The sequence below is a fragment of the Chelonoidis abingdonii genome, chromosome 3, assembly GCF_003597395.2.
Source record: "Chelonoidis abingdonii isolate Lonesome George chromosome 3, CheloAbing_2.0, whole genome shotgun sequence".
In the NCBI taxonomy this organism is placed as follows: Eukaryota; Metazoa; Chordata; order Testudines; family Testudinidae; genus Chelonoidis; species Chelonoidis abingdonii.
The window spans coordinates 214422674-214435179 of record NC_133771.1 but is presented as its reverse complement, the minus strand read 5'-3'; the positions used below and the strand labels follow the sequence as shown (position 1 = coordinate 214435179).

General features: G+C 45.3%; 1 protein-coding gene across 3 annotated transcripts in view; it reads right to left on the bottom strand.

The window, feature by feature from the left end:
• LOC116831077 (two pore channel protein 2-like) overlaps positions 1-12327 on the bottom strand; it is a 29094-nt gene extending 16767 nt beyond the window's left edge. For all 3 annotated transcript variants that reach the window (XR_004375125.2, XM_032790834.2, XM_032790835.2), the window contains exons 1-5: positions 12246-12327; positions 9383-9465; positions 4166-4280; positions 2632-2760; positions 2047-2163 (exon numbers count right to left, since the gene is read on the bottom strand). Coding sequence is in view for 2 of the 3 variants with exons in the window: in XM_032790834.2 (XP_032646725.1) it covers positions 2047-2163; positions 2632-2760; positions 4166-4280; positions 9383-9465; positions 12246-12284 (483 nt within the window). In the remaining variant the exon portion in view is untranslated. The remainder of the gene's footprint in view (positions 1-2046; positions 2164-2631; positions 2761-4165; positions 4281-9382; positions 9466-12245) is intronic.
• Between the last annotated feature and the right edge of the window lie 179 nt (positions 12328-12506).

Sequence of the window (12506 nt, the reverse complement as noted above, 5' to 3'; positions counted from 1 at the left end):
CCTGATCATCTGCGTTAATAGTCATTGATGGGCCTAGTTTTTTTTTAACCCAGTTTTACTTTTGGCCTTCACAATATCCCCTGGCAGCGAGTTCCACGAGTTGACTGAAGAAGTACTTCCTTATGTTTCCTTTAAGCCTGCTAAATAGATTTTATTGGGTGACCCCTGGTTCATGTGTTATGTAAAGGGGTAAATATCATCACTTCCCTACTCACTTTCTCCACACCATTCATGATGTTACAGACCTCTAGGACATCCCTCCCTCAGTCACCTCTTTTCTAAGCTGATCAGTCCTAGTCTATTTAACCTCTCCTCATGTGGATGCTGTTCCATACCCCTAATCATTTTTGTTGCCTTTCTCTGCACCTTTTCTAATTCTAAGGTCTTTTATTATTATTTTTTTTAATATATGGGGCAACCAGAACTGCAGGAAGTATTCAAAATATGGGTGTACCATGAATTTGTATAGTGGCATTATGATATTCTTCTCTTATTATCCATCCCTTTCCTACTGGCTCCCAGCTTTGTTAGCTTTTTTGACTCCAAGATCTTTCTTAGCGATAACAGCTAATTTAGACCCCCATCATTTTGTATGTACAGTTGGAAGTGCAATGCTATGTGCAAAGTGCACGTTGGAAGAAATAATCCCATCTGCCATTTTGCTGGTTAGAGAGTGCTCAGATACCATGGTGATGGGCACAGTTCAAGAACCTGAACAGAACAGGCCAAGTTTTAAGATGCTAGCTCCCCTGGTCCTACTGTTCACATGTGGCAGTCACCACTGCCCATCAAGTCCCTGAAGCCCCTTCTTCCATGTTAGTCACTGCCACACTAACAAGCCTTCACAGACAGCCTGGCTTCAGTACTGCTCTACAGTAGCAATCCACCTGCACTGCCTGAGGAGGAAGAGCTGTGCCAACAAATCTTAGACAACTCTCCAAATCCCTACCAAGTAGGTATTGTCTATATTTACACAGCCAGACAATTTGAGATCACACGGTAACTCAGAGGCAGAACTGGGATTAGAACCTGTAACTCCAGGCTGCCGGTCTCATACTCTCATTTTAAGAATCTGCTGTCTCCTCACTTCAAAGGGGGTGCCTTGATTGTCAAGGCAATGATCCAGTCTGTTCATGACACAGGTGTGAACAAGCGAAGTCTGGGCAGCCTATGTGGTTGAGATGACAGTGTAATTAGCACAGCTGTGATCTTGTTCGCCTAGAAGGGTTCTAGAAACAAGGAATTTTTGACAAGTGAGCAGAGCAGGCAACAGAAGCAGGGTTAAGGAAGAATAATTAGGACATGAACTTAAATCAAGAATCCAAACAAGGTGAACTGACCCCAAAGAACTTGGGACTATGCAAGGATTCAGGTTCCAGCCAGAAGCTTTTCAATCCTGTTCTCAGAGCCAGCAGTGATTAGATAGTGTTCCTTCTGCCTATGCGGTGACCTGTCTCTCTCTCTCTCTCTCTCTCTCAGCAGTAGGGAAAAATCTTTCGCTGCTCATGAAGAGGAGGAGATGGAGGCTCATTTTTGAAGCTACTTGCAATTCCTCATTATTTCTACCATTCCAAAGCCATGGAACCACTGCCTGCAGGAGTCACTTTCTTCTCGCTTGACTGTCAAGGAGAGATCTTCACTCAGCACAGGAGAGAAACCCTGCCGATATGCACCCTATTTTCCCTCTGTCACAGCCCAGAACACAAAAGAGTTCCCTGTCACACTCCCTCTGCTCTGCCACAGCCAGGCACCAAGAGCTTGGCCATTGGGGACAATGAAGCTCTAGAAGCATTTTGGATTCACACCAAAGGGAAAGAGGAGTGTGTTTGCACACACCCGATAATGCTCACGCTGACCAACCAAAAGGGTATCTTTGAAGAGGGCCTTGGCAGACACGGTAAGAAAAAGTGAGCCATAACTGCTGGCTTCTGTAGAAGACTCTCTTACAGTCACTCTGTCAAATGCTCTTACTCCAAGATATCAGCAGGCAACTTCAGAAACCACCACCACCCAAACCCATTCATGTGATGACCAAGTGTTGCTTACCTGGCGACTTTCTGCAAAGTTTATTAAGAAAATGGGCCTCAGGAATCTTGACCATCTAATGCTGTTTATGTTCGAGATTTTGAGTGCCCCATATATTATCAAGTCAATTAAGGTCACCTGTGGAAGAAAGAGCAGCAACAATTCACAGGAAAGGGTTTGGTCTACCACTCATTGTAACACAGGGACCTGCTCTTAGATAATTAAGAGACCACAGTTTTATGGGGTAGTGTTATCTCCTACAGGAGATGGAAGTTTCAGTAGATTAGACCATGTTATGACATCAAAACTGACAATGCACATATAATAAAAAAAATTGCTCTTGCCACATTTTCTTTCAACAGAATTCCAGAAACTATGCCTCTGTTGTAAGTCATGCTCTGAAATTGATCTATTAAGAGAAGAGGAGGACACATTGGAGCTGTACCAATGGGAAGAATAGGCTGTTTGTATACCTGGCTATCAACCAGCCCCATCATTTCACACAATCCTTGTCACAGTGGAAGTGGAAGTAGGAAAAAGTCTACGGAAGATCTAGCTTTGCACACCTAATTCCTTCACGTTACAGTGACCACGGCTGTAACTCACCAGTATTGCTATCATGATGCAGATGTTCTTTGTATCCTTCCAAAACACATTGCGAGGGGTGACTTTGGCAAAGTGTACCAGTCGGCTGAAGAACACCAAAAGGCACAATACTTCCACCAGTGAGGTGGCCTGCAAAGGGAGGACAAAAAGTTTAAGCCACACACACACCACAACAAAAAACCAAAAACCACACACCTGTCTTGCTAGACTGCCCCAATATTGTCTTTTTAGCTGCATTATTCTCTACCTGCCACCAGACAAGTTCAGACAGTGAGCCAGAGGGAAGAGGGAGTCACAAGAAACACAGAAAGGAGGAGATATCAGCTTGGTTTTCACTGGGAATTTGCTTTTGATTGAGCTATTTTTTTAACTGTCTTTCACTGAAAAATTAAAAAAAAAATAAAAAAGTCACCTATTCAATGTTGGCCACTATTTTTTGGTGCTTCTTGCGTAACACTAGGAATTTAATGAGGGTGGCATCTTAGGGCGTTCGTAGATTTTCATGTATGCAGGATTTGGGATGGATGTCTGTCAAGGTATATGATGCCAGTGCAGTATGGAATTCTATTCTGGAAATAGAATCCCTAGCTCTTCTAGAGACCTTTTCATCCACAGATCTCAAAGCACCTTACGAAAGGAGGCCAGTTTCGTTATCCCCAGTTTACAGAGAGGGGAAGTGACTTTCTCCAAGTTGCCCAACAATGGCCAAGCTGGGACAGATTCCAGGTCTCTGAAGTCCCAGTCTAATTTCTCTATCCCTTAGGCCACACTGCCCTCCCTGATGTAATACACAAGAACCCCAAGCAGATAGCGCACCATTAAGATTATTATTTAAGTGTTGACAAGCATCTCACAATGCAGCTAGAAACATAATCCCTGCCACAAGCCAACCTTGGACGTGACAAGACCGCAGAAAGGGCGTTGGGCCAGAATTAATAGAAGACTAGTTACTCAAAAAGGGCTAGGCACACAGTGCGAGGGAAGACAGACTTTTATTTAAAATAAGGAATAAAATAGTTAAGTGTCTTCACTGGTCAGTTTCTTGAAGAGTTTGCAGAACAAGTCCATCTCCAGGAGGGAGATGAATGAGGTGAGATTAGTGGCCTTGCAACCAGCTCAGGAAGATGTTCTATGCATAGGGGGGGAAGCATGGCAGAAAGCAGAGAATACTGAAAGTGAGCCAACAATGTTTTGAACCTGGTGGTGGAACAGAGGGGCACTCCATGATACTGCTGATGGATGCACAGCACTCATCACCATTAACAGAGCTTGCATAGATGGATGAGAAAGCCATTCCTTGTTTGCACAGGATTATATTTGCTATGCTCCCACAGAGTTCTGAAGATTAGATTAATTCAGCAGTACCAGGGATCACTGATATTACTATTAAAAAAAAAAATCCAGTAGCCTCCTCTACTGAATGCAAGCAGAGAAATACTCCTTTATACGACAAACTGGAGTATTATAGAAGACATGAACTTTCTCCATCCATCAACAGGACAAAGCTGTTGTACCCTTTTACCCAAATGCTTACCAGGAAAGGGAGTGGGTACACAGCAGGATCTTCAAACACAGCAAGGAAAAGGTCTACAAAGATAAAGAAGTAGGTGGCTGCTTGCATAGTCCAATGGTTATAGAGATAGTAAAGTCTGGGGAGGCAAACCAGATATTAAAAGTTAGCCCACTAGTACTGTGTATTGATACAGCAAATTTACAGCGGGGAGAAGAATACAAGCCCTTCCGATCCAACAGAAGTAGGTTAGGATTTCTGACAGTACCGAATGGTGGCCCGCGAACACCCAAAGCAGTGGTAGGAAACCTGCGGCCTATGGGCCACATGTGACCCACCACTGACCCAAAGACTACTGGAACACATACAACCTGCATGGAATCATAGAATATCAGGGTAGGAAGAGACCTCAGGAGGTATTTAGTCCAACCCCCTGCTCAAAGCAGGGCCAACCCCAACTAAATCATCCCAGCCAGGGCTTTGTCAAGCCGGGTCTTTAAAAGCCTCTAAGGATGGAGATTCCACCACTTCCCTAGGGAATCCATTCCATCTTGCAAGGCCTCAGGAGGTCACACACACACACAAAAAAATAAAACAGCTATTTTCTGAGATTTTGTAAAGCACTTTCCTGAGCAAGCTAGTTCATTTAGCCAAGTTCTTGTGTATACTGGAAACTTCCTAACTGTTCAGAGGACAGGTAAGACTCAGGACCTGTGTTCTTCAATTCAGTTTCAGAATAAAATGTTAAAACACAAAAACTTAGTAAAGTTGCCTCCTCTTTATAACTAGCCCTTCCCCTTAAGATGTGTCACCACTGGAGCAGACAGTATGCTCCCCAGCTCAGGAAAACAGATATGCACTACCTGTGCGCCAGCTAGCATGCTAAAAATAGCAGCGTAGCCCAGGGTAGCATGGGCAAGGGGTTGGGCTAGCTGGTTGAGCACAGACACACCCAGACCCCCGATTCAGTCTTTACATCAGATATCCAAGGAATGCCTCAACCAACCCTGACCAAACATTTTAGAGTCACTTCTCAGCACGGTCAAACTCAAAACATAACAAAATTAGGAGTCTGAAGACAAAGTCATTTTGAAGACATCTGATCTAAAAAGCATTAGGAATGTGTGTCATCACCCCCCTCCCCCAATCACTAAGGATTTTTTGGTGAATTCTAGCTTTAAAACACCTTTTCTCCAAATTTTCCATAAAATTTCTCCCCCAAGATGTGATATTGGTTTCTTTTGTGAAAACTGCGGGCAGGGAAAGAGGTGGAAAACCCAGAAAGAGCATGTAATACAAAGCTAGCATCCTTCCACCTTCATTATGGAACATGCTCCCACTGTTCCGTAATTTTCGGCAGCATACTTTACCCCTGGAGCTAGATTAGATTTATTAGTGGGACATCCTAGCTTTCACAAGTGTCTTTTATTCATCCTTACAAAAGCACCATTTGACTTTCTTTTTTTTTTTTACCATGAATATGTTAAAATAGCAAATATTATAGTGCACTGTGCATCTGGCACTGTTGTTTTAAGATACAAAAGGTTCTATAATATTTTCCATTGATTCAAAGTGCTACACTTGCCTTCTTTTAGCTGGGGAAGAGAGAACGGCAGGAAGAACCCGTAAAATGGCACCCAGGAGGACAGATACTGGTTCTGAATTTGTGACTGCAGCCTCCAAAACATATTTCATGATTATGGCCACAAAAAGGCACAAAACCAAAAACAAACAAACAAAACAAACCAAAACAAAAGCCACCACCACCACCAGCACATAAATATCACTGATAGAAACATGGTTGGCCAGAATAAGAGAACTAAGGGACTAGAATGTCTTGGTGTTTTAATACAAGCACTAAACTCTTGGAAGATGAGCCGAACGGGACAAACTGATTGAGGTTAAAAATGAAAAGGATGGGGAAAGACTGTTGTATCAACATGGATATCCACTGTAACTCAGCGTGTACAGCCTCTAGTCTTCTGTATTCTCTTCCTTTTGCTTTAGTCACTTTCTCTTAATACTTTGAATTGTTTTCTTAAGATTAAAGCATTTCTTACTCTCAACAATTATGTTCACCTTTAATAAAAGAGCTTGTTACTTAAAGTGCAGATTTTTGTTTTGGTTAAAAGCTGTTTGATGAACTATTGACAAACAACTAAGGGGAAAGACTCCTGAATGCGTCAACATCCCCTCCCATTTGCTGGAGGGCATGGGAAACAAGCAGCTATTATTTCGTAGTAGCAAGATGTAGCTGTCCCACACTAGTTCTCTGAAGATTTCTCCAGCAAAAAGAGAAAAAAAAAAATAGATATATCAAGACTTGACATCACTAAGGTGAGAAAGAGGGGCAAGAACACTCTCTCTGGGAAGAGTTTGTCTTCCTGCATTGCAAATATATTAAAATAAAAAATTAGAATTTATTTTTTAATTGACAATTAAGATGTCTTCCCCCCGCCAAACTTTTAACTTATTTTGCAGTTGCTGGAAGTTAAGGCGGGAATAAGGGTTCACGCAGCGCTGATGGGAGGCTGCAGGGGGCTCCCAGCACAGCAAAGGGGCCCAAAACACCTGAGTGCAAGGGATGCTGCAGTCCTGGCCTGGTGGAGTAGAGACGCCTCCCCGAGGCCAGGTCCACATGAAGTACGGTTACCAGATAGCAACTGTGAAAAAACAGGACGAGGGGTGAGGATGGTGGGGGTAAATAGGCACCTATATAAGAAAAAGTCCCAAAAAAATGGGACAGATGGTCACCCTAATAAGAAAGAGAATGAGCTCCCAGCTCCATCCCAAGACAGAAGCATTACTGCAGCAGGGTGGCCTCCCCCATAGCCTCGGGCTAAGCATCCTCCTCCTCATGGCCCTGGCTGGGGTTGTCTGCTCTGCCAGGCCAGGACTCCAGGCTTCCCCATGCCTTGCACCTGCAGGGAGCCCTCTAGAGCCCTGCTGTCATGAGAGTGGGTCATAGAGTCCTAGAATATCAGGGTTGGAAGGGACCTCAGGAGGTCATCTTGTCCAACCCCCATGACAGCCAGGCTGCAGAGGACTCCCTGCACTGTTGCTGGGCTGGTGACACTGGATCCCTTTAGGAACAAGGTGCAGGGAAGGCTGCATGCCTGCCAACAGTTACTGATCCATCTTTTATTATCTAGTCAACAACGTCTCTTGAGATTCCCCTGTTTATGCAGCAAAGGTTCATAATAATTCTTTTCTCCACAGCATCACACAGAGCTCACGTTCGCCTGATTATCCACCATGACACCAAAATCTTTGTCAGAGTCACTGCTTCCAGGATTGAGGTCCCCATTCTTTATTCCTAGATATAGACATTTACATTTAGCTGTATTAAAATGCATAGTGCTTGCTTACAACCAGTTTACCAAGCAATCCAGTTCGTTCTGAATCAATGACCTGTTGTCTTCATTATTTACCACTTCCTAAATTTGGAGTCATCTGCACAGGGCCGGTGCAAGGAAGTTTTGCACCCTAGGCGAAACTTCCACTCTGCACCCCCACCCAAGCCCTGCAGCAGCTCCCCCTCCCCACTGAGGTACCCCTCACCCCCACGGCAACTCCCCCCCCCGGGGAGCTGTGCAGCACCTCCCCCCCGGGGAGCTGTGCAGCACCTCCCCACCCCAGCTCACCTCTGCTCCGTGTCCTCCCTGAGCACGCCGCCCTCGCTCTAGTTCTCCTCCCAGGCTTGCGGCGCCAATCAGCTGATTGGCGCCGCAAGCCTGGAAGGTGGGAGAAGCGAAGCAGCGACTGCATGGTGGAACCCCCGGGGCTCCTGGCGGCGCCCTGACCCAGGGAAACCCCTGGGCTGCTGGTGGCAGCTCAGACTCCCTCTCAGTGCAGCAGTCGCTGAAATGCTTTAAAAAAAATTGAGGGGGCACCACTTTTTGGCACCCCCAAATCTTGGTGCCCTAGGCAACTGCCTAGTTGGCCTAAATGGTAGCACCGGCCCTGCATCTGCAACCTTTCAAAGTGATTATCTTAGTTCTTCTTTACAGGTCATTAATAAAAACCTTAAATATGGTAGGGGTAAGAACAGGTCCCTGCCAGGCCCCAATCAAAGCACAGCTGCTCTATGAAGATTCCCTATTTACAATCACATTTTGAGATCTATCAGTTTTATATTACTTTAGTTTTTTTTAATCCATCAAGTGGTACCATGTTAAACGCCTTAGAGACGTCTATTACAAACATTATTACCTTTATCTACTGATCTCCTAAAAACTTTTATATAAAGTTTGACAGGACCTATTTTCCATAAACCTATGTTGATTTGTGTGTATACGTGTGTATGGTCTGGAATAATGTGAGCAGTTATAATCACTTGAACCTAAGCTACCAATAATTGTTAGTTCTGTGATCAATTACTCTTTATCTGTTAGGGAAATTCTACATTAGACCTCATCCTACGTTGGCTGCAACACTTTTTGAGTTAGGAAATTGCCATCTATTATGTTTAGAAATTCCAAGGATGTTTTAGTGCAGGCAGAATGCACCTCCAGCATGTCACTCAAACTGAAGTGCTCCATGATCATGCAGGTTCTCCCACACACATTATAGGCTGGTGTGTCAGGTGTTGGTCACCCTGTTACCTAGTGTGATTTGTTAGTCTGTAACAGACTCCAACTAGTACTCCATCATGTGCTTTACCTGTTCAGACATTAATGCTTAAGGAACAAAGATCATTTTCTTCTGAGTTATCGGTCACTCAGAAACAGCTAATATTCTTGATGTAGAGTGCCACTTCCCCTTCCCGTTTGCTCATTTGATCCTTCCTCAATACACTATAACCATTATTTTAACATTCCAATCATGCAAATCATCCCACCAGGTTTCAGTAATCCCAACCAGATCAAATTTATGCACATAAATGAGAAATTCCAGTTCATCTTGTTTGTTACCCAGGCTGCTAGCATTGGTGTACAAGCAATTCAAGAATTTCTTCTTTTCATGTCCTTTTGGTCCTTGATTCGTATTGTTCTCAACATCTCGAGGATAGAATCCCCCCAATCAAATAAGCATGGCCTACATTCTTTGCTGCTAGATTAAGCATGTGCATAACATTTGTGGAAGCTGAGCTTTAGTGAATAAATTAACTTGATTTAAATCCAAATTTTCTTTGTATCCAGCGTCCCCCTCACCCCAATTAAGTGAAAATATTTTCCCAGTTAAATATTTTAATTCTTCACACAGAACATTGCTGTACTGGATGTTAGAGTGTTCTCTTACCTGACTGCTTGTGGTGAGGTTTCAAACGGAATGTTTCTATTATACTGAGCATCATAAACATAAGCTGCTGCCAGGAGAAGGTCCTGTTGATGATGGGGGTGGGGAGAATGTGACACAGTTTAATTCAGTCAGAATTTGACACTCTTACATTTAAAGATGCAATTCCAAAGAGGCCTTCCAAGGAAGCATCTTTTTACTTTGAGACATTCCATTTAGATGAAGTTTAATATAAGTGGTGCTCTGAACAATGGTGCTATAAAGAGACTTCATGACATGCAGATTCTGAAATATATTCTAACTTATAAAAGCACAAGCAAACATACAGCCTTCTCCTCACCCCTGTTCAAACTGGGTGAGAAACCTAAGGTTCATTGGGGAACAAAAACAGTTGCATGATTATTTACTATAAATTTAAAATTGCTAGAAATATACAATGCAAGGAGAGGTTTAGGTGAGGTCACCTGATGGTTAGTAACTGTCTAATAACTTTAGGGGAAGTGCTGTGTGCAGAGAGCACTTTATTCTTCTCTCTCCATTGAGGAGATTAGCATATGTTTGTTTTTTCCTTCTCTTGTAGCCAACAGCAGAGATGGAGTTCTCAAAAGGGATGAGCTACCTAGGATTCCTGCCATTCTAGGATAGATTCCAAACACTTGAATTCTGTTTCCTGGAAACGTGACTTATCACCCTACCCTCTCACTGCATTTGTACCATACACATACTATTTACAATACAGTACCCCCTTTAGTTTCTGTCAATTGTGTCTTTGCATGAATGACTCAGAACAGAGGGGCTGATTCGCTTATCATGCTCTTCTCAAAGAAAGAAGATTTCAGTGCAAGTATTTAACACACAGATGGAGTAGCTCCATACTGAGTTTGTTTAGCCAATGCTCAGCGGCATTCTGGGTCACCTTTAAACAAGGAAGAGGCAGGTTGGCAGCTTGCACTTTGGCAGCTGAGACACGTAGTCATCTGCCTTGTTAATGTGGCATGGAAAAGCAACAACAGGTTCTCTAGTCCAGAGGGCACAAGAGGAAGTTTTGGCTGTGTCTGCAAGTCTTTTACTCTAACAGGACTTTACAGTACCCACAGTGTGAACTGTTGTTTAATGGCTTAACTATTAAAATGCCATTATTGAGGGTCTTTCTTCTCAAGAAACTGCTTAAGGAACCTGTTGACATCTAGTGGATCTCATGAAGAACTGCAGCAGTGCTGAAGGAAGCCTCTTTGCTCCCAGACATCTGCTCTTTGTTTCTATGCTCTTTAAACCCACCTGCTCTACTGGTGTTTTTGGTTTTTTCCCCAGAGGGAGTTTGTAACATAGTTGACAATACACAGCTCATGTCCACACATAGACACACAAGTATACTGAACAAATGGTTTCTACCCATGTCTCTGGACTGTATTTCAACTCTGCTCATGACCAGGGCTGTAACATAACTCTCAGGCCATGAATTGGGTCTCAGCCTACTCCACTGGGTAGACAGGACCCCAAATCGACATATGTGCAGACCGCTTAGCCATTCCTCTGTCTCCCAGGTCATCCCTATGTAGGAGGCCATTCCAAAATACACTGTGCTGCATGGAGAACACCCAGACATCCACAGCTTCTTGTGCAGCAACTGAGGCAATATGCAATAGTTGCACAGAATTTCCAAGCACGCATTGATACAAACATCACTGTAGAGAGGGAAGAAACAGGCTAACACAGTTGTGTCAGAAAAAGCACTGCTGATGGATGTGTTGAATTGTGTTGACTGCTGATGGATGTGTTGAATTGTGTTGACTGTAGATGTGTCAAACAACCTGCCTACGCTACAGATCCATTTCTGTAGATTTCTGTAACATGGTTAAGATACCCGCTACCCTATGGGTATGTCTACACTGCAGTCATGGGCGTAACAGCGGCTCATGGAGACTGACCCAAGCTAACATTAGCTAGCTCAGGTTCTGAAGCAGAAAAGCTGCAGTATCTGAAGTTTCAGCACAAGCTAACTGCCTGCGTAATTACCAAGGACCCCAGGGCTTGTACAGTGCACGCTGAGACCCATACTACGGTGGCTTCACTGCTCTCAGTATCCAACTAACAAGATTAAAACTGGTTTAGGTATACGCCTACACAAGCTGCAGTCACACATCACGACTGCAGTGCAGACACTCCATACGAAATAAAGCCCAGCTCTATCCAGTTCAGGAGCCAAGTGCTGCAACCGGATGTCACTTATAACATAGACAGTAAATGCAGTTAGAAGACCAAACAATTTGCCATGTAGAAAAGGCCTTTGTCTTCTCCATCACCTTCCCGCGATCCCATGGGCAACTGATTTTTAAGATACACCAGCATCCCCACCCACTGACCAAGAGGTCCCTGTCCAATTTCTTAACAGGGAATAAAGCTACAAAAGCAGCTGGAGCTGCTGAGGCTCCTCTCCCTCCACAAACGAAAGCCTGGCAGCCATGGCTAGCCCTGTGCCCCTAGACTACCCGAGAGGGAGGCTGAAGGGTAGAGAGAGGGCTTCCCCCCTCTTGCCAAGAGCAGGCAGGGAGCGTGGCCAGCGGACACACCCTGCAGGTGGCCCCTCGCCCGGAGGTTACTGCAGGCACTTTGCAAGGGCGAAGGGCAGGCTGCCAGCTTTGTCCTGCAAAGGGGAAGGGGGTGGGGGGTTATAGCCAAAGAGCCCCTCCCTGCTGCCCAGCGTGCATGTGGGGTGCAGACCTGCCCATCCAGGCTCCGGGGAGGGAGCGGGCAGGCACCCACCCTGGCCCAGGGACAGGCTTGCAAGGCAGCGGCCGGAGGGGATGCGCGGAGCCCAGCTCCGGGGGTCCCTGCACCCGGGCTACCGCCCGCCGAGCCCCGTTACCTCCTGCGCGAGCGGTGGGTCTTGGGCTGCGGCGGACATGGCCGAGCCGGCTCAGCTCAGGGCCCCGTTAGCTCCATCCCCGCGAGCCCCGCCGCGAGCTTTAACCCCGCCCGCACGTGACTCCGGGCAGCGGAAACAGCTCCCAGCCCGCGGGCAGCCCGGCGGGGCAGCCGGGCTCGGGGGGAGGGGCTGGCAGCCGGGGACAGACAGACAGACAGACAGACTGGGGGAGGGGATGGCAGCCGGGGACAGACAGACAGA